Source organism: Diadema antillarum, unplaced genomic scaffold, assembly GCF_040938485.1.
Source record: "Diadema antillarum isolate AM-2024a unplaced genomic scaffold, OU_Dant_1.0 seq00001540_RagTag, whole genome shotgun sequence".
NCBI classification, from domain to species: Eukaryota; Metazoa; Echinodermata; class Echinoidea; order Diadematoida; family Diadematidae; genus Diadema; species Diadema antillarum.
The window spans coordinates 535,282-556,797 of NW_027272271.1; the positions used below are offsets into that span (position 1 = coordinate 535,282).

Here is a 21,516-nt window from a genome sequence, read left to right on the forward strand (position 1 = left end):
CTTGCTCAAATTGCCATGTGGACACAACTTTCACAAATGAGAGAAATGTGTTTGTTTGTTTGTTTGTTCTGTTTTTGGGGGGTGTTTGTTTTTTGTTTGTTTTTCATTTTTGTTTTTTAATGAATGACCTATGAATGTACCATGTTTAGTATCAAATGTTTCCAACTGTATGGGTGTGTGTGAGAGTGTGTGTATGCATATATATTTACTACATTTGGGATAAAGCTGCACAATTGATATTTTGAACAGAATTTAAGTGCTCAGTTGGAAAATGTGCATTTGCTGCCTTTGTTGTCGCATCTACAGAGTGGAATTAGCAAGAGAAGTGACATTTGTTTTGTATTGTTTTTGTTTTTTCTGAAGGTGAGATACAAGCTAGAGTGACTGAAGGCAAGTAACATTTTCATGGTTCATGCCCTGAGATATGGCACATTAGTTTCTTGACATTCTGTTTACTATTATGCTATAGAGGATTTACATATTTACCAGGTACCCAAAAATAAAGATGATTACAAAAAAAAATAAAATAATAAATCCATATGAACTGTTGTGGTGTTTACAAAACTTCGCTACCATCAATCACAACTTTCCTTATCAACACAAAGTAGAGAAATCAGCGGATGGATAGCAACTGATCAGTGGGATGATCAGTAATGCGCAGTTTAATGTTTCCTGGTTAGCATGCCTGTACAGTGATGGGGCGATCGTTGACATTAAACTGCACATTACTTGAATATGAGACCATTCTGAAGCAAGTGATTTTCACACAACAATAGATATATAATGTACTCTTAAATTAATCCCACAAGGATTGGAACAATCATCCCCCAGCATTCCCACTGATTCCCACTGATCAGTTACTAGCTATCCCCTTTAAATGCCCATGTCAAAGGAGTACACTGTACTCCATTAGTTCATGAAGCTGCACTGCTTTTTATACTGGATATTGCAGTTCAAGCGTGAAGTAACCTGCTGCATTTCCATCAAAGTACAGTAGTTCTGCTGAAACTGCTGATGGACACTGCTCCTCAGCTCGTAATTTGTCTGGCCCAGTCTTATGAAACTTGGTACAAAGTATTGATATTGATTTCAAATATCATAAAACTTTCAATTGAGTTCAGCTTGAGATGAATTGCAATTATCATATACCGTGCGTAAAGATCAAAACTGAATTGCAATCAATCTATATGAATTGTGTTAATTTTATGTCGATATGGCACAAAGTATACAAGTAGGCCGACCTGAAATTTTGGTGTACGCTGATACACCACAAATACTGGTATTGAAAGAAGAAGAACCCCTTATGTACAAATATGACTACCCAGTGATCTTTTTCACTACTTTCATGGTAAAGAGTTGTATCTTTTATTCCAACGGTATTTGTGATTTGATGTCAATCATATGCCAATCACAACTTCTTTATTTATAATTATTATTATTCTAAGATGGATTTGAAATCGATGGGAAAGTTTGACAAAGACGTGTCCTACTTTCTTGGTCAGCTACTTTCTTGGCATGCTCGTATGTGCACAAACAACATTTGGCCATCCCCACAAAGCTAGCTGTGTACATGTATGTGGCGAATGATCGCGTGGTGTTGAACCTTCTAACAGGTTACGGCCGATCAACAGTTAGATCTCAATTGATCGGTAAGTTAATCCATCGAACTTATTTATTGAAAACCAGTCAAATCGACATGTTATTACGTCAATTATATTTTATACATGATGAGCTCTATGTTTTTGTTTCAATCTTGGACTCGAAGGACAACGTAGTGGTGATACACGCGAATGAGTCAGTACAGTCCCACTCGTTCAGTGTTGTGTGTGATTTGTCGTTTGACGGTGGAGGGACCGAATTCGAAGTAAATTACAAGTTGTATGACACAAGAGCAATAAATATATCACTTTAATTCTGCTGCGACCACTTGATTATAAATACTGGGTAGTCATATTGTCAATGAGATAAACTGGAGACTAACAAAGCCTAGCAAACGCGAGCGATGCCAGAGGCCTGTTAGTGTTATGACTCGGCTTCGTGTTGATGTTATTTCAGTTCGGGAAACCCACTCACAAGGGGGGCCCCTCCTTATAAGTAACCCGTCCCCCTTATAAGTAACCCCGTCCCCCTTATAAGTAACCCCCGGGGCACCCCTAATAAGGAGTCTCCACGCTTTTTTGCAATGCAACGCGAAAATGAAAGGACTGCGGCAATTCTCAAGCATTGCCGCGCCGCCGCGCCTGGCGACACTCACGCCAGTAATCGCTCGCATTTCAGCATTCGCATGGGTTGTTTGACATCGCATTTAAATCCATGATTTTAGATATGATGCCTCAAACCGATTTTGCTCAAATTTCGTGAGTAACTAGGAAACTTGTGAAGCTTTATGGACATAATCAAGCGAATTGCCGCAGTCCTTTCATTTTCGCGTTGCATTGCAAAAAAGCGTGGAGACTTCTTATAAGGGGTGCCCCGGGGGTTACTTATAAGGGGGACGGGGTTACTTATAAGGGGGACGGGGTTACTTATAAGGGGGACAGGTTACTTATAAGGAGGGGCCCCCCTTGTGAGTGGGTTTCCCGAACTGATTTGGGTTGTATTATTTATGTGTATTACTATTGACTATTGTCTAACGTTACACTTTTTAAATGTAACGTTGTACTCGAGAGTAGAATTTAAATCACATAGGTCTATGAGATGCATCGGTAACTGAACTTTTCATTTAAAATCAATCGTCAATAATGTTTGTCATCGACCGCAAGGCCATGATAATTCATCAGTCATCACTATCAGCTTCTCTTGTAGAGACTCCAACCCTGGCCAAACACCTTCTGATCTGGAGATTCTCCCGCCTGAGACCCCTGGCAAACAGGAGACTCCAACTTGATGTGCCCGAAGCGCGAAGTTCCTTGCGGCCGGCGGTCCAGGGCCCTTAAGCGGGCCCTGGAGGCTCTAGGGTTCTAGTAGCCCCGGAGACCGCACCGCAAGGCGTGGTCCTGGCGGCTACCTCGCAGCTGAGCGGGAGCAAAAATCACGAATAACTCCATTGCCACATTCACGGCGACTTCACAAATAAAGCACGGCTAAATTTCCATCATAAACACAGTGACGATAAGAAATGAAATATACATTACCATTTCGACTTGGTTTTTCTCACCCATTTATCTAGAAACTGCAAAATTTTCTGCATTTTTTAGGAGTAATAAGCGGCCTGCCCTAGTGCAACAGTAGTGGAGAGACTTGCTGCTATATCCATTAGTACGCATTACGCATGCTGTCAATGCACTGCACTGCATGCATGCTGTGCGCACGCCTGGGAGCTGTGCGAGTGATTGTGAGTTTCAGTGAGCATCGGTGAGCTGAAGATATTCGAGTTATAAGACAACATTTTCTGCATCATAAGCGAAGAAATGCTTCAAACAGTCGCCGAAATTAATCATTTAGGTTTAATCGACCCATGTAAGTATTCCTAGTAGTTTTTGTTGAAAAATTAAGGAAATATAGCGCCGAAACGGCACCGTTTTGTACAACTCCTCGATCTGAATGCGAAAACGTCACAGCCCCAACGCTGCACGTTGGGGCTCCGCAGTTAGGGTTCTAGATGCTCTCTAGTGCTATCTAAGGCTTATTTTTCAACATACGATGGCAATAAGTAAGGAATCATTTCAAGCGGGAGACACAGAGCCTGGGCGGGAGAAATCAAATCTCAAGCGGGAGAACGGGAGATTTTGAAAAAGTGGACTTTCAGCGGGAGATCTCCCGTCAAAAGCGGGAGAGTTGGAGTCTCTGCTCTTGTTTTGACATGGAATGTTGTTAGAACTGGAACTCGTGGAAGCTCTAGAATTTAAATATTGAGTAAAACACCCTGTTTGACAGATTGCGGCAGGCTTTGTACAGGGTGCCTATTTGCGGCAGGGGCCATTTTATTCATTGATGAAAAGGCTGAATCAGGTGTAACTTCCCATAACACTTGCAAGTAACTCCTGATTAACTTGTGTCCTATCTGGGACTAGGCTCACATTAAATGACATGTTCATCAGCTGTTTGAGTGTTTTATTGATGAATGAAAATACCCCAGCCAGAAATAGACACTCTGCTGCAGACAGCCAGGGTTGTTTACTCTAGTTTTGTGTTACTTTGACTTGGTTGCTCTTCATTCCTGGATCGTCGACTTTTCAATAACTCGATTTGAAGCACATTAAAGGTCTGTTTTGGTTGACTCTTTCGACCAGCTTACTTTATAGCTCTGTTAATTGTCTGTCAAAAATTCCCTCTTTCTCTTTGCTTCAATTACTACTTAGATCTAGGCCTTAGCCATTTCAGCGTTAGCAACATAGAAATGGCCAACAAGGAGCTTAGCAGGATGTCCCAACTGCATCGACAGATCCTTGCATGCATGTGTATAAGGTCAGAGCTCAGATGTCCAGAGGACAAGAAATTAAAAAGTACTTTGTAAAGATGTCTGACTTTGTCTTTGATGTAAATGACGATGATTAGCTTGATAATATGTTGAATGCATCCAGCAAAGTTGCTTCCATCAATTTCAAGATGACTTTCTCTTCATGAGTTCCAGTGATTTTTTCTCATTCATACAATGTAGGCCTTCCAAGTGAGTCTCAGTGGCAACGGCATCAACTTAAGCTGGATTGGGCTTCTCCCTACTCATGTTTGCCAGGGATGGCTGAGTAAGTGCCGTTCCGTCGCATCAGACTGTCTTCCACCGAGGATAGAGTGTCTTGAATAGTGACAGTGATGAGCAGCGGGGATTTGAAGAGGAAGTCTGCTGGGGAAGGCGAGGACACCAGAGATGCAACCAAGAAGACCAAGATGTCTTTCAGTCTCGGATTGAAGAAGTCGTCTGATGGATTGAAAAAGGCATCCGATCAGCAGGAGGAGGAGGACGGGGATTCTGCGCAAGAGACTACGGGGAAGCGCATCATGAAGATAGCCCCCGTCTCGATGAAGCTCAGCACCGTGGTAAAAGTTCACCCCTCAGTCTTTTGTTACTCACACCCATGCATCACATTTCTTTATTTTTCCCTGCCCCCCCCCCCCCCCCCCCCTCCACTGATCCTTTTATAATCTTCTCCTCTCTGTGATGAACAGGTTTGTATTGCTATACATCATTTTTTTTTTCATACAGAACCGCAGTTGTATGCATACATTAGATACAAAGTTAACTCTTCTTGTCTTACATTGGTAAGTCTGACTCAGTTGATGGCTTGCCAACTTTCCACTTTTGCTCAAAAGTGCACTGGTGCACAAACTGATCCATAAATCATGATGTGCCTCAGTACATTGAAAGTGCCATAGCCATAGTTTTGTCATTAAATTTGTGTCATAACAAAGCCAGTGATTTTCTCCACAACTTTGCCTGTACTGCATTACTAGCATAAACACTTCTACAAAAAAGTTTGGGTGATGCATTGCAATTTCAAAATGATGTGGCACGCAGGGCATTTACACCATGGTACACAAAGAGTTAACCACACTGGACAATGTACCAGTACAGTTTATTTCATAACACATGTAAAATGTACCATGAATAAAGTGCCAACAAGTCATGGATAGTATGTTAGTAAAATGGGAATTCAAGAATCTCTGAAGTAAACTTGTGAGTTGAGAATTCCTCAAGAATTTGGTTGAAGTCATAGTTCTCCATTAGTAAGTATAGCCTACCCTTGCTGTGACCATTGATACAAAATGAAAATGTATTTTAGACACCAGGTAAACACAAAAAGCTCTTCCTGCAAGTCAGAATAAAAATGTCTTTAAGCCTCTGCCCCAGAGGGCGCTAGAGGCATTATTTTGGAGGTTGTCCATCTGTTTGTCCATCCATCCGTCTCACATCTTGTTATTGCAATGTTAAACCGCCAAACAGATTTTCTTCGTACTTGGCCCATGTATGCTACTCAAGATAGAGATGTAATTTCGGGTCTTGGGCAAAGTCCCTGGAGGGGAAAGGTCAAAGGTCACTGGACGTTGGTTAGAAATGACTTTTTCTTTCAGGTGTAAATTTCACCGAGGACTGTCTAGTGATAAGTTATTTTGGTAGAAAGGGTGAAAGTACAGAGACAATCATTTACATGAAATGATAGTGGTGTAAGGTAAAAGATAGTGGTGGAAGGTCAAAGGTGACTAAAGGATTAGATAAAAATGCTATTTTCTGGCCATAAATTCCACTCTGTAAAAGTTCAGTATCTGATGTTATTTGGTGTAATGGATAGAAATGAGTTGGAAAATAATGTTCTTATGTATGCAGAAAGAGTTAAAGGTCAATCTTCTATCCATGGTGTACTAGATCATTTACATGTAGCTTCAACAAAGTATAAACAAAGGACCATCAAATCATTTTGTTATCCATTAGGAGAGCTTTTCACCAAAATTGTAAAAAAAAATCATAAACAATAAAATGAGGAACATGATGACTTCGAAAAAATGTCAAGGGAAGTTTGTGGATGGCCTTTTTTACGATCAGTGGTGTAACTTTTATACTCAGAGGGTCAAAATTTCAAACAAAATATTTTTTCATTATTCTGTTTGATTCCTGTTGGAAAGTATTCAAATTTTTGAAAAAAAAACATTTCAGACCTTAAAGCTGAAGAGTTATTGGTGTAATTTAAGGAAAACCCTGGCACCTGAAGCAAATTTAAGCAAAATTTTGTTTTCATGAATTGCACCATAATGACAAAACTCTGTAGTCAAACTTCACCATGCAAAGTTTATATGGTTAACAACAATATATAGTTTGTGAATCAAAACTATTTGGGGGTTGAATATAAAGTGAATTAAAAAAGAAATACATGAGATTTATAAATTTTTGGTAAAAATACCAATTGACATGCAATTTTTAAGATTTTAACTATTTATTGGAGGGCAAGCCAGATCAAACTCTATACTATAACAAGTCTTTAAGAAGGGCTACCTTCCTATGTAGGTTAAATGAAATTCCAATCATTTCTTTAAATCTTGGATTTTTCACACATGGATGTTTCGGAGGTGACAGTTAACATAATAGAATGTTTCGGAGGTGACATTAATATTAACACTCAGTTTTTTTGAGAATAAGTGACAATAACACAAAACTTCTTCTTTTTATCAATGTTTTTAATAATTATAACTCGAGAACAAGAAATTAACTCCTGTTTCAAGCAGATAAACCACACAGAACAAGTGTTTTTTTACACTTCATTAATTAGCATGGGCACTGGTAGTTTGCCTTCCATTTGGACGAAGGTTGTAAGCTAAATATTGTGATCTGAAGAAACATGGCATTCCATTTTCTACCTTAAATTGAGATGAGGGTGTGAGATCATTTTAGTAATGTTTCTTTGCTCTCAGAACATTTTATTCCACAACACCAGGGAAGAATCACTTCGTTTCGGAGGTGACATTCAATGTTAACATTGTTTTGAAATATTCATTTACAGTGAGAATATGACAGACATAAGCTAGATATTGTAACCTGAAGAAAATTGGTATTCCATTTTCTACCTTAAATTGAAATGAGGGTGTAAGATCATTTTAGTAATGTTTCTTTGCTCTCAGAACATTTTATTCCACGACACCAAGGAAGAATAACTTTGTTTCGGAGGTGACATTCAATGTTAACATTGTGTTCAAGTATTCATATAGTATGTCCCCCCCCCCCCCCCCCCAAAAAAAAAAAAAAAAAAATTACAATTAGACTTTTGCATTGATAGCACCCAATATGATTAAATCAGCTACAATTGTAAGATCTACTTTGGGGTCTTAAATTATAACATCTTAGCTCTATTTTGCAGAAAGCCCCAGTCAATTTGGTTAAGTGGTCTCAAAGAAATGTGGATTGTTATAAAGGATGTCAGGAGACTGATTCTTCCAAGTTAGCACTTGGATGCTCTTGGAACTGCATATTAATGTGTAGATACAATATACAGAACTTGGAGGGAAGGGATTCCTGACATGCTCTACAAAAATCCTCATTTCTCTTTGACCTCTGAATCAAATTGAATGGGGTTTTCTGTAAGGTGTGGGCAATGAGTTATAGTTTCAATCCCTCAAATTGTATTTTAGATTGATTCACTATCTTTAAAGTTATCGTTGCGGAGGGTACCATTGTAATTTTTTGGTGGGGACATAGGTTATGAATGCCAAAAGCAAAAATTCTTATTTGACTTGTATTATGTTTTTGTTTGCACATAGTATTATAAATAGATTAATTCAAGGATGTTCATGAATTCTTCATCATTCTTGATAGCCACCATACAAATGTTATAATACTGGTGAAAGGTGTTTGGTTCATCTGGGATAAATTTTCTATATAGCAGATTCATTTAAACTGTTGACATTACTAAAATATATTTTATGTATCTTTCTGAATTGCTTGAAAATTACCAGCAAATCATATATATTTTAGTCACTTTTGAGAGTAAAAAGTATAGGATAAGAAAAAATCATTTTATTGTTTTGGAGGTGACACAACACAGAGACAACCCAACTTCTCAGGTGTTACAATGTAACTAATATATTGTGAACATTCATGTCTTTCCTCATGGCTTTAATTTTCAAATATAAGCTCTTTCTTTCAGTTCTTACTTGTTATTTTGTTTAGTTATTCTCTTTCATGATAGTGGATACCAGCTCATATTTTGTTTTAGATTGTAATTCATACTAATCTTTAGCAAGTATTTACAGTTTGGTTAAGACAACAGTTTGTGTTTCCCAGCTGAAGAGAGCAGCATAATGCTTTTGTGTGAACTTATGGGGAAATTTTTTTTTTTGTTCAGTAATTTTACCCATCAACTTCACAGAAGGTCCCGGACACAAACTGGTCTCAAATAACCCTATAAGGGACCGAAAAAGGACAAGTTCACCTCAATAGACACGAGGGTTGAGTAAATACAGCAATATTAGTAAAACACATCAGTGAGAATTTGAGGAAAATAAGACAATCCGTTCCAGAGTTATGAATTTTTGAAGTTTCTGCTCAGTCAAAGCTGAATGAGAAGACTTCTATAGCTTGTGATGTCACACGTGTACAAGGATATAGAGAAAATATCAAGAAAATTCAACATATTTTCACTTTTCTTGCATAACAAAAGAACACTTGACTTCTCTCTTTTGGAAGGCAGGGTGAATAATATTGCCCTACAGCTGTAACATACATCAGTAGCAAGTTGAAGAAATGTGCACTTTTTTCAAAAAGTAAAGTTTTGTGAAATTCACTTATATTTTCTTTATATCGTTGTATGCATGTGACATCATACACTGTCGTAGTCATCTCATCCAGCAGTGATTGCATAGATGCTTAAAGAAACCCATAACTTTTGAGTGGATTGTCCAATTTCCCAAACTTTCAATGATGTGTTCTACTAATGTTGTTGCATTCACTCAATCCACGTGTATGTGAAGGTGGACTTGTCCTTTAAGAAACCATTTTCTTTTCCTTGAAATTCCAGTACTTAAAGCAAAATTCTAAGATAAAACATAATAACAAAACAAGGTAAACACGTCATCAAAATTATATTGAGATAGAACTACAAATCTTGTTTTTGGATCTTTCCCTTTCCAGTCCTGGGGACTTGTTCCTCTGTTCACTTTAGTTGTCAGATAACTTCAATAATCTTAAAAAAATACAATGTCATAAACAGTTGGTTCAACTTGGAAAATGTAATAATTATTGTCATATTTAAAAAAAAATCACATAATTTTGTTTATGAATACCACGTTGTACATGGAAAAACAACAACTAAGAATTCAAGAACAAGTTGTGCACCAGCTAAAGGCATGTGGCCTTTTTGTGGAGTTTGATTATTTTATGATTTTTTTTTTAAAGATTGTGGACTAGGGCATGCATGAAGTGCCACATGTATCACTTTGGTATCAAGGGAATTCTGGTGAGCTAGGTATACAAAAGTCACTTCTATTGTGATGATTTTGTAGATATTAAATGTATTTGAAAATGTTAATAGATAGTGAAAAGGAACTGAAGTCTTGCCTTTCACTATCACATATAACAATACGGTGTTAACAAACAATGTCACCTCCGAAACACAAGAAAAAGCAACCTACATGGAAAGCTGTGATTGGTAAATCTTCACAACTAAATTGCTTAAATTGGAAATCAAGCTTCTAAGATGAAAGCATCTATATGTTTACTTAACTAAAGCAGGAGAATTGATCTTGATTACAATATTATATATACAACAGATGGGTGTATTTTGTGCATTTTCTTTGTTAAAAAAGTGAAAAAATGTAAATTTACCTAAAACGTACAGTATAGTAATAAAAATAGGAGTGAGAGTGTGTTAGTTGATTTCTCCACTTGGAGACTTATGTTACTAAAATAAATGAAACCATTGGTGTACATGATATGGTTTCTCTTCAATAGAAATGAGCAAAAACTCTTGTTAACAGTGTTTTGTCACCTCCGAAACAGTAATTCTTCGTTTTTATTGGATTTTTGATTAATCTCTAGAAAATTCTCACTTCCTGTTGCCATATTACTATTTTCATCCAAAAGAGATTCCTGTCAATTGGACAGAATCACACAAAATTGCTTTGTCTTCGAGAAATTATCAAATATAATACGCTTGTTGTTTCGGAGGTGACGATTGTTTCGGAGGTGACAAGTGTTAACGGAAAATTGTAAATTGCTCCGAAATGAAAACAACAGGCTATATTTCTACTACCTTCCTTCAGAGATAATGTGAGGGGATATGTTACATTTTTGTAAATGTAATGTATAACTGATGTCAAGAATAAAAAAATCAAATACATAAATCTGTTGTCTCGGAGGTGACAGAAAAGTTAACGGAAAAGTTCAATAAATTTATAAACACTCACCAAAAAATTATAAGCTATTTGAATCATATAATCTTTGGATCGAAGTTAAGTCAGATTGATTACTATTCTGTTTTGATGGAAATTAGCAAAGTTGAATTTTATAATTGTGAGCAAGAGCTAACTCAAAAGAGGGGTTAATTGTTAACGGAAAATGTCACCTCCGAAACATAAAGTTTGGACAATTTCAGTCTTTAAAGAAGACAAAGCAGAACCTGGTAAACATAATAGTTCTTAATGTTGGATACCTGTCTATCACCACAACAACAAAAATAATGAAAAGGAATGAACAATTTAATATTCTAGGTCTGACAAAAAAACCATGTCAGAGTGCATACACCAAAAGTGTTGGATTTCAAGCATGTAAGTGCATGCCACATCTGAAAGAAAAAGAGAGGAAAGTTCATTAAGGTACCCAAGGTAGACACTGTGGGTGGTAAGTTTATGAGAAAAAATAATGCATATCTGTCAGTGTATAAGAAAGTTCTACACCAATTAGTGCCAAAACCGTGTTTTACACCACTGATTGTAAAAATGGCCGGATACAACCACCTCTGATTTGTCGCAAAGTTTCTTTGTCATAGATCACTAGTTTCTCATTTGCCTCTGGGGTGACATTTACAAGAAAAATAAAAGATTTTAGAGAGAAGAAAGAAAGTCTATGGAGATAACAATTTACTGCAGTTGCATGGCTAAACAATCTCTCTCGAGTCTTGTTAAGCAAGGTTCAGATGGATCCAAGATTTTATCTGAAATGATTTCTCAGTAAGACTGTGCAGATCGTTACATTTCTGTGTGGCAATGCATGTCTGTCAAAATCTTTGTAATAGCCGACCAGTGTGTACTGCGTAATACCGCATTCCACAGAGATTTTCTCTCGTCAGTCACTCATCAGAAGCTAAGTTTATCGCTTCCAGCCACTCACCGAAGTGTATCAAATCGCATTCTGATGAATCAAACCTGTGTTGGTTGACAATCAGGTCAGAGTAAGACATGTCGGGCGATGATCCGATGAGGCAAGATCGTCCAATGAGGATCATGTGTGACATGTCTGACACTCACCTAATACTTGACCAACCAAGTTGGATTCATCAGACTGGGATCCGACACATTTTGGTGGGTGGCCAGAAGCAAAAATCCATGCTTCTGATGTGTGACCGATGAGAAAAAAATCTCTGTGGAATGGAGGTATTACATGATCAACTATTCAGAATGTACAGTGAACCTTGCCTAAGTCGAATCTAATTGGACTGAAGAAATAGCTTGTCTTTACAGAAAATTTGACTTAAGAGGGATTAAAATCAATAGAATATAAAGAGAAGAGGACTTGAAATACACCTTCAACTGAGGCAATTATTCGACTTATGCCAGGTCGACTTAAAGGAAGGGGATACCTTTTACAGACCTCCCAAAATGCAGCAAAACATTAAATATGAACCTCAGGGGACTTGTTTAGGCCACTGCTGAGAAATTTGGAAGTCAACAGTTATCTACAATTTGAATAATGCACAAAACTCAACTACTCAATAGTTCTGTGTGTCAGCCACACTTAAGCCTTTTTGTTGCAGTCTTCTGTATTTTTTATCTATAAATACAAATCTAAAAGTATAAGAGCTGATGTAATAGCATATAGAGTGTGTGGCAAGAATGTATTTAGAAATGTTTGTAAGTTTTGATGAACTTTCTTCACAAAATATACATGATGGACACACATGCAGTGCATGGGTCTGCAAAGGTAGCCTAGTAATGTCCTGGAATTTACGGTGAGCCCCGAAAAAAATTCAATTCAAAATCTAACGGTCAATAGAAATGTACTAAATGTTACTTTCCACTTTCAATACTTTATTGGAGTTTCTAAAATGATACTCTCTTCAACATACCACTGTATTTATACAACTCTTCATTTAAGGCATGCAAATGGGATTCCCTACCTTTAAGCAAGGTTGACTGTATACATTTACTTGTGAGCCACATTTGATGGCTAAATGCTAATGATACGAAACAGGAAGAAATGTTGTTACTTTGTACAAATTCTTGCACTGCACTGACAGTTGTATTCAATTTGCCACATTTCTTTTAAAAAAATGATTGATTGATTGATGTTTGATTTCCTGTCTGCCCCATCTCCCATCCTATTTAAATCCCCATTATTTTCATTCATTTTCACTCCAAATCTCTCCACATTGCAGAAGCCCAAAGAGCTAGAGAAGAAAGTGGCAAAGCCCAGCCGGTCTGTCGCCAAGGCATTTGCAGATGAGAGTGATGTGAGTTCTCTTTGGACCTCTTTTCTGTCAAGCAATGGACAGTCTGTGTGTTGTATGTTTTGTATCATTGTAAACATGTGTCAACAATGAGCCAGTTCGGAGTTCTGCTTTGCGCATGAGCGGAAAAAGGTCATTTGTATTGTACCAAAAGGAATGTTGGTTTTCACATTCACTTGGATAATCATCTGTGATGTAATGATTATTCATTTTATCCTTATAAATGCTGCTTGCCAGCACATCCACCTGACAGCAAAAGTGGTATTTGGCAATAGAAAGAGATTGTTAATACATTCAATGCAAAATAATGAAATGGATACTTTCCCATGTGTTAATTGATGGATTGTTCTGGCCATCTGGTCAATGCAAGTTCATTCTTTGCTTGAACACAATTGATGAATCCCATGTCGTTCTGAAAACGAGTGAAGTGCCCCTAACCGACTTAGAAAAAAGGAAGGTCATTTGTACCAATGTGCCCATGAACTAAAGTCCAAACTGGCTTATAAAGAGCTTTCAGGATGTTTAATCAGTTGTATTTGTCTGAAATGAATGCATGAATGACTGGGGGGGGGGGGGGGTGTGGGAATGTGTCCATTGCACAAAGATATTGAGAACTCTTTAATAGAATTCTGCATAGTTTCACACATTAACTTGAAAGAATGATAGCAGTTGCAATCACACACCCCTAGTGGAAGAGATGATGATATTGTGGCCCAACAGCAGTACAGAAGTATTGTCAAGATCATGTTTTGTTTTGTTTTTGTGAAATATTTAGCAAGTGAGACCCCTTCCCCCAGTAATCCATCATTGTTAGATAATTGTAATGGAACAGCAATATGATGCAAAGATTTTATTTTACATCAAAATTTTTGTGAAGATTTATCTACAGGCAAACTAGGAGACTAAGGACATGATGACATCATCATCTCCTTTGTTTTGCATGTAGTTCAGTTTCAGTTTCAGTTTAGTTCAGTTTAGTTTATTTCTGCAAGTTCAGTTAAATAACATATAAATATACAATCAATCAAATCAAACATATACAGATACAAACCAAAAATTATTTTGGGTAAGTACATAATCACAGTTAAAAGTTAAAAGTGTGTGTTCAAGATTGTTAAAACAATGAAAATAAATGGTGGAGGAAATCAGCAGTAGGCCATTGGCCTTACGAGGCTGATCCCATGAGCAAATATACAATATTAAAACTGTTGCGACCAATATCACTGTTTTGGTGGGGGTTTTTTTAATATAAATACACATGTAACTTCAAATTGCTGTACCATTTTTATAGTATGCCTGGTGTTTGATGAAACTTCACCATTCTGTATGGATAATAGTTTTACTTCTGAAGCCAGCATTAAAACATTGAGCTGCATAGCACTTTGGATGACTCTAGCTTTCTGGTCCTTCGTTGGCCCTCTAGTGTTGTGTGGTACTGGATATGCACATTGCAGTCGTCGAGACCAGTGTATTTATAGTCAGCTTCCTTTAGTCCACTCGAGTCATTGTTTGTCAAACCCCAGAGAGTCTCTCACTACTGTATACCGTGTGCTGCATATTCCCTGGTGTTTTTATTTTTGCCCATTTTGCAAGTCAACTGATATTACATTGTAGCAATATTAATAGCTCACAACTCTCCCATGACATATCAAATGCGCTGTGTATCATCAATGGGGGAAATAACTGTCTTTTCTCCGGAAAAGGGATCAAACATATTTCTTATTCCATTACCTCAGTTCTCAATCTCAAATTGACCACTCGCAAGAGTGCCTTCTGAGTTCCATCTTTCGAAATATTGAACTTGTGAGATATATGGCAGATAGAGTTTGGCAGATTTCACTGAGATGTTTGATCTCAGAGTAAGTCAGATTCATACGTAATGTACTTTGCATACTGAATATCTAAGATAAATATAGTGTGTGTATATTATATACATTATTATACACCACCTAGTGCATTTCATATTGACTTCTCCAACTCCATAAAGAGACAGCATATATATCTCTAGTGAAGTAAAATTGAACAATGGAACTCAAGAAGAAAGATTTGTGCAGAAAGTAAAATTCTCTCCAATAAAATCATTTGCAAAGTGAAACAAAACTGAGACGGTGTTTGCGTGAGCTGGAAAAGCAATTTCACCAAAATGTGATCCCTTTATTTCACATAGAATGTAGAGTATAATACCTTATCAACCCTCGTAACCTTACCTGAGGGATCATGTGACTGCAGGGTTGTTTTTAGAGCACTCCTTAATTGTTTTGTCAACAAACAGACTTAGACTATATTTTTCTTTAATTTCATACTGGAATTGACTTCCTTTGTCTAAGAGGATGTGCTGGAACTTAATCTTTCTGATATATTTTTAGCACTGTCGTGAGAGCGGTTTATTTTTTGTTTTCGCTTTCCTGGACACCAACTTCTACCATGTCTAGTGACCTTTCACACTCACACAAACACACATACAGATTATGTGGAGGGGGTGCAACGAGACACGAATAATACATTCATGCGACTTTGTGACTGCTCTTTTTAGTGCTTGTATAGGATTACATGTTAGGTGACATTATCACATTCAAACTGTAGGGACCTTCCTACTTGGATACGTGGTACAGTGCTTGCCCGTTAATCTGGAACTGTTTTAGCGGGAGCCCCGCTCAAGTTCAACAAAATTTGATTTAAGATATTTTTCATGTGCTACCGTATTTCCATAGCTTGATCGGAACCATAAACCACTTTATCGGAACCATAAACCACTTTATCGAGACAAATTCTGGCTGGAACACTTCCATTCTCCATCATGAATGTCCAAAAATTATGAGTACATCCTTAGAAATAATCACAAGGATTTCATTTCCTTACCATAAAGTGTTTGGGTTTTTTTTTTTTTCAAACCAACTCCAGATAGATTACAGGGTACACATAATATGCCAATTGCACAGTCTAAACATTTGCCATTACACAGTAGGACGTACTGTAAGAGTGGATATTTTCGCATGACTAATTTTTTGCGCTCAGCAGGGTAAGAAGAGTTTCGCGTCTTTTTAATTACGTGGAATCAAGACCTCAAATACTGGAACATATAGCACGCAAAAATGTTCACGTGCTTTTATTTTCATGCTAGTTTCTGGTTGCGCGAGAAGCGCGAAAATTTCCACTTTTACAGTACAGGTATAGTGCAGGCGGTCACATTGAGCGTCGTCAGCTTCTACAGCACTTTAATATGCATATATACTACACCTCCAGTGTGATACGGAGAGTCGCATTCCCCATGTGTAGCCAATATTCTTCCTCTGTGTGCATGGTACGCATGTAGTGTGTGTGTTTGCGTGTGACAGACGGCAAAGAAGGAGGTATGAATATGAGAAAAATGTGTTTGTCACAATCACTGTCGTTAGAATGTGCATGTTAACACATTAGAGTCAGAGACTCCAACCCGAAGCACCTTCTGATCTGGAGATTCTCCCGCCTGAAACCCCTAGCAAACGGGAGACTCCAAAGTTTATGTGTGCGAAGCGCTAAGTTCCTAGGGTTACAGAAGCTCTCTGGTGCTATCTAAGGCTTATTTTTGCAACATACGATAGCAATAAGTAAGAAATCCTTTCCAAAGGGAGACATTGAGCCAGGGCAGGAGAAAATAAATCTCAAACGGGAGAACGGGAGATTTTGCAAAAATGGGTTTTCGGCGGGAGATCTCCCGTCGAAAACGGGAGAGTTGGAGTCTCTGTAGAGTTGGCAATGCCGCCTCTTTCTGTGCATTCATAGGGTCATAGGTGTCGGGACTTGTTATGTACAGTACAGTACTCTGAACTCTAAAAAGGTTAATTTTTTGGAAGGGTTGTTCTGATGATGCATTAGCCAAAATTATGAGGCTGCTGTGTCGCTTTTTTTAAATCACTGTTTTGTGTCTGCATGTCGAAGTGTGTGTACTTATTGCTGTGGTTATCAGTTGGTCCGGGTTTAATAAATGTGTATGGTTAAGTGTAATGCCCACGTACAGGACTTCATGTTGTGTGGTTTGCAATAGCAGCCACCGCTTAAGTGGGAGTACCACTTAAACAGGAGAAAAAACTTGTCCCCTAACCCCTCCCAATTTAGCGGTGACCACTGTACTGTGAGGGTTCTGTCCATTAACCCTTTAATCTCCTGAACCACCCTGGTCAGCCCCTCATGACTTTCACTGGACCAGCCCTTGGACTGCCTTGAAGCACATGTGTATTTGTGTAAGATTGTTTGTCTGTAGGGTGCAGTGTATGAAAATGTGCACATGCGTGGGCGGGTGTGTGTGTGTGTGTCATCACCAGGTTTGTATCATGCTGGTTTCACTCTACCCTGGCACTTAATCTCCATAAATACACAATCAGTTTGTCAAACACATCGTAAAATTTCAGGCTGCTGTCAGTTCAGTGGAGGTTGATGTAGCAAAAAAGCTCTATAATAAACTCCAAATGTGTATTATCATAAACACCCGGTATATGTGTATTATTTTATTCAAGTCTCTTTTTTTTTTTACATCACTGCCCTTTAATGTCATCAAAATAGCAGGGCAAAAGAAAAACTGAAAACTATTCAGTGTGATCCCGGATCTATTGGACTAATTGCATTTTCCTACATTAGTGGTTAGCTGTGGTTCTTCTTCCTGTTTCACATCATAGCTGTGCTGCTCTCTTGTAATTTCTCTGTCATTTTTTGCTTGTTTTGTTTTGCGTTCGAGAGTTGTAACTCCAGTGTGTGCGTTGTTGTTGTTATTCTTTCTTTCTTTCTTTGTGAGCAGGAAGAGGAAGAGGATATGCCCCCCGAGGCCAAGATGAGAATGAAGAACATCGGCAGGTGAGACGCAGTTATTAAAGGGGGAAATCCAGTCCGAATATAAGTTTATAGTCTGATAAGGAAGAGTAAAATATTACCAGTTCAACAGTAAAATTTTGATCGAAATCGGGTGAGAAATAAGGAAGTTATGACATTTTGAAGTTTCACTGATTTTTCAGGAAACAGTTCTTGAACACTGAGTATGAATATGCAAATGTCAAAGTGAGCATGTCATCCCACCACCACTTGCCATATAGTTTGTACATAAGATTTTGAAATTTCCAGCGTTTCATTCAAACGCAATTATGCCCAAGACTCAAAATCCTAGATCTAATTGATCACTATTCTGAAGTCACTCAACCAGGAATTACAATATGTTTTAGACGTCTATGACAGAAACATTGAATTTTCATCATTTTTTGGACACGATCAATGGAAAATTATGAGGTTATGACATGGTTAGCTCACTCATTTGCATATTCATACCCACTGCGCAAGAACTGTTTTGCAGAAATTAGCAAAACTTCAAAATGTCATAACTTCCTTATTTTTCATCTCATTGCAGTCAAATTTTTACCATTGAACTCATTAAGATTTTACTTTTTTTAATCAGATTAACTTATATTTGGATTGGATTTTCCCTTTAACTCATCAATGCTCCAAAGCCACGCTTTATATGGTTTGAGGATGTTATTGTTTTTTCACAGTTTCTATTATTCATTTATGGTGTATCATTTAAGAAGAACTTCAGTAAATATGCTTACATGTTTGAGTCCTTTTATGTTCATATGCATAGTTGTTTTACTTGCAGAATTACAACAGAAACAAAACCAAAAAAATCACTAAATTTCCTAATTATGGTTCTATTGGCAACCAGTTTGTAGATAAAAGTTCCTTTGTCACCTTTGAAATGAAACATTTTCTACACTTCTTCCATTTTTCTTTTTTCTTCTTTTTTTTTTTTTTTTGTAGAGATAATGAATTGGAACCATTTAGGTTTATTTTCAACCTAATCATTCTCCAGCTAAAGCTAAACAAAAAAGTATGTAAAGATTGTATATAGATGATAATTTTGTGGCCTGAATTTTTTCTTCACTGTATAACAAAATTTCATTACAATCTTGTTTGTTATAATGGAAGTGCACTGTATAGTGATAGCATGTGATGCTTCATCATTCCATAATTTTCCAAGCTCTGATCAGCTTTTGATTCACCATGTGCCATTCTGCTCGTCTAATTATAGCGTGTTTATGAAATTCAACTCGAACAGCGCGTAGAATTACACTCTTAAGTGCTCTTGAGAGGTGGTCAGTGTACTTAAGTAAGTCAACTTGTCTTACATCCTCACCGCAAAATATTGCTGTAGGTAACTGTCGGCAAAAAATAGCCCTGGGAAGGTAATGTTTACACACTGCTCCAATAAAAATACTGTCCACTGGATCCGTGTAGTCCAAGATGAGGCTCTGTGAACTGTACCTTCAAACAGAGTTGTGACTACTACGTTAGTCGATTTCGTGTGGATAACGCTACACGAGAGGAACCCACGAGACTCTGTAAAATGTCGGCCGCGGCAGTAGACAGAAAAATCTGTCTGTCCGGAAGAGTCCTTTGTCATTTTTTTTTTTACTTTATTGGCTCAGTGCTCCCCTCCGGAGAGGATTCCAGAAAGCCAGACGCAGTCTCTTCAGAACATATCCCCGACGACCAGATACAGATCTTTTGGTCAACCACGGCAGATATTCCATTTCTGTGTCATTGATGTGGGTGGACCAAGGCTACGGTTCAGTGTCGGCACTGATTTTCGCCCACCATGCTGAATCTTCCCCATCAGCCCCTTTCAAATCCCCTCTGTCTTGAGTTTGTCTCGCAGTTTTTAATATTTGGCCGATACTGCAGCCAGTTTTTGACGGTTTGCACTGAACGCCTGAGCTCCTTTGCAACTTTACGAACAGTTTGAGCTATACCTGGCATGATTTACCGCGTCCATCACTACCTCTTCAATGTTTGTTTTGCTGTGTCCACTGCGGAATGCCAATCCATTGTATTGGAAGCACCTCTTCTGCAAACTCTTGTCTATTTCTATCTGTCAGCACTCAAGATAATAAACGCTTCCTTGTTATGCTGTGAGCATCAGGTGTCCCCTGTTTCTGCCTTCAAGAGCGTCATCTTACAGAAAACGTGTATCAGTTTTGCTCACATCTCCCTGAAGCAAACAGAATTTTTAGTCTCTCACCAGGATATCAATCCTCTCGTGGTGCGTTTCATCTTCAGCCAATTGCAACTCCAGGTCGTTGACCTCCTGCGATCTCCGTCCAATTATGACAGAGAGAAGGTAGAGATTAGAAATTGTGTCCTGTGATTCAGTTTGTACGGCTGTAATTTCCTTCATTTTTATCTCACAACCATTCTACATGGGAAAAAAAGACAATCATAATCTCTCAATACCCAGGTACAGGCTACTCCTGTTATAATGAAGTCCTTGGAACAGGCAGTTTGCTTTTGTTAAACAAGCTGTATTAAAATTATGTTAAAGTCAAACAGTGCTGTTCACAAAGATATAAAGGCAATAATTCTATGACCTGAATTTTTACTTTGTTGTATGGAGAGTTTGTTGTAACTGTGCTCATTTTACAAGGAGTGCACTGTAAATACATTTTGTCTTCCTTTTTCTCTCTGTTTTTCTGTATGTCCTATCTATCCACCTGCATATCTACCTAAATACTGGTACATTTGAAATTTAGAATGAAAGTGACAAGCTGTAGGGAAAAACATGAGATACATTGTTTTCTACAATGTGAATTAAGTTACCAAGTGAATGACCATTTCTTCAATGTATTACAATTCATGTTGTTTTTTTTTTCCTTCAGCCTCATGATAAAACATTTCATTCATCTGTTTTGTCATATTAAATTCCTTGCAGGCAGGGATTCACTTCATCGTTACGAGATAGGGCAAGCCTCCGGCAAGCTTTGTGGTTGTTAAGGGCAATTTTTGTGAACAAGACACATATAGAATTTTAATACATTACTGAAACAGTCTATATTGTCAGTGAATGCTTTCAGCACTACAATGTATATGCGAAAATGTCTTTAACATTCTGTCAATCATCAGTCCAGTGCTCTTTTTCTGTCATCATTTGCCCACAGAAACACGCCCACATCGGCCGGTCCCAACTCCTTCAACAAGGGAAAGATGGGATTCTGCAGCCCCTCGGCAAAGTGGAAGGTCCAGAACCTGAAGTCGGAGGCAGAGAAGCGGGAAGAGGAGAAGGGGAAATCATAGCATTCCATTTTGTGAGAGAAAGAGAGAGAGAGAGAGAAACATATGTGCATGTGAATATGTTTTGTGTGAGAGAAAGAGAGAATGAGAGATGAGAGAAAAAGAGATACTTTCTCCGTATTGTTCAAAGAATTATGGTTGGTGCATACTTGCGTACATTTGTATGAAAAATGTGTGGTTTATACATTAAGCTCTGAGGAGGATTCCCGACATCTATCGTCATCAGACGTCATTTACAATCTGACGTGGTGCATCAGCAGTTTGACATGATATGTACTTCTAAGACGTTCCTGTACAAAGATCCGCGCGAGAAGATCAATAATTTTTTCTAAAATGGCTGGCCACG

The 21,516-nt window shown here is 37.9% G+C and overlaps 1 protein-coding gene across 1 annotated transcript; it reads left to right on the forward strand.

The window, feature by feature from the left end:
• The first annotated feature begins 1,580 nt into the window (after positions 1–1,580).
• LOC139710569 (PEST proteolytic signal-containing nuclear protein-like) lies at positions 1,581–21,307 on the forward strand. The gene is made up of 5 exons (XM_071622496.1): positions 1,581–1,649; positions 4,601–4,977; positions 13,014–13,088; positions 17,857–17,912; positions 21,038–21,307. Exons 2-5 carry the CDS (start codon positions 4,753–4,755, stop codon positions 21,171–21,173), a joined length of 492 nt encoding a protein of 163 aa, XP_071478597.1. The 5' UTR covers positions 1,581–1,649; positions 4,601–4,752; the 3' UTR covers positions 21,174–21,307.
• The last annotated feature ends 209 nt before the right edge of the window (positions 21,308–21,516 follow it).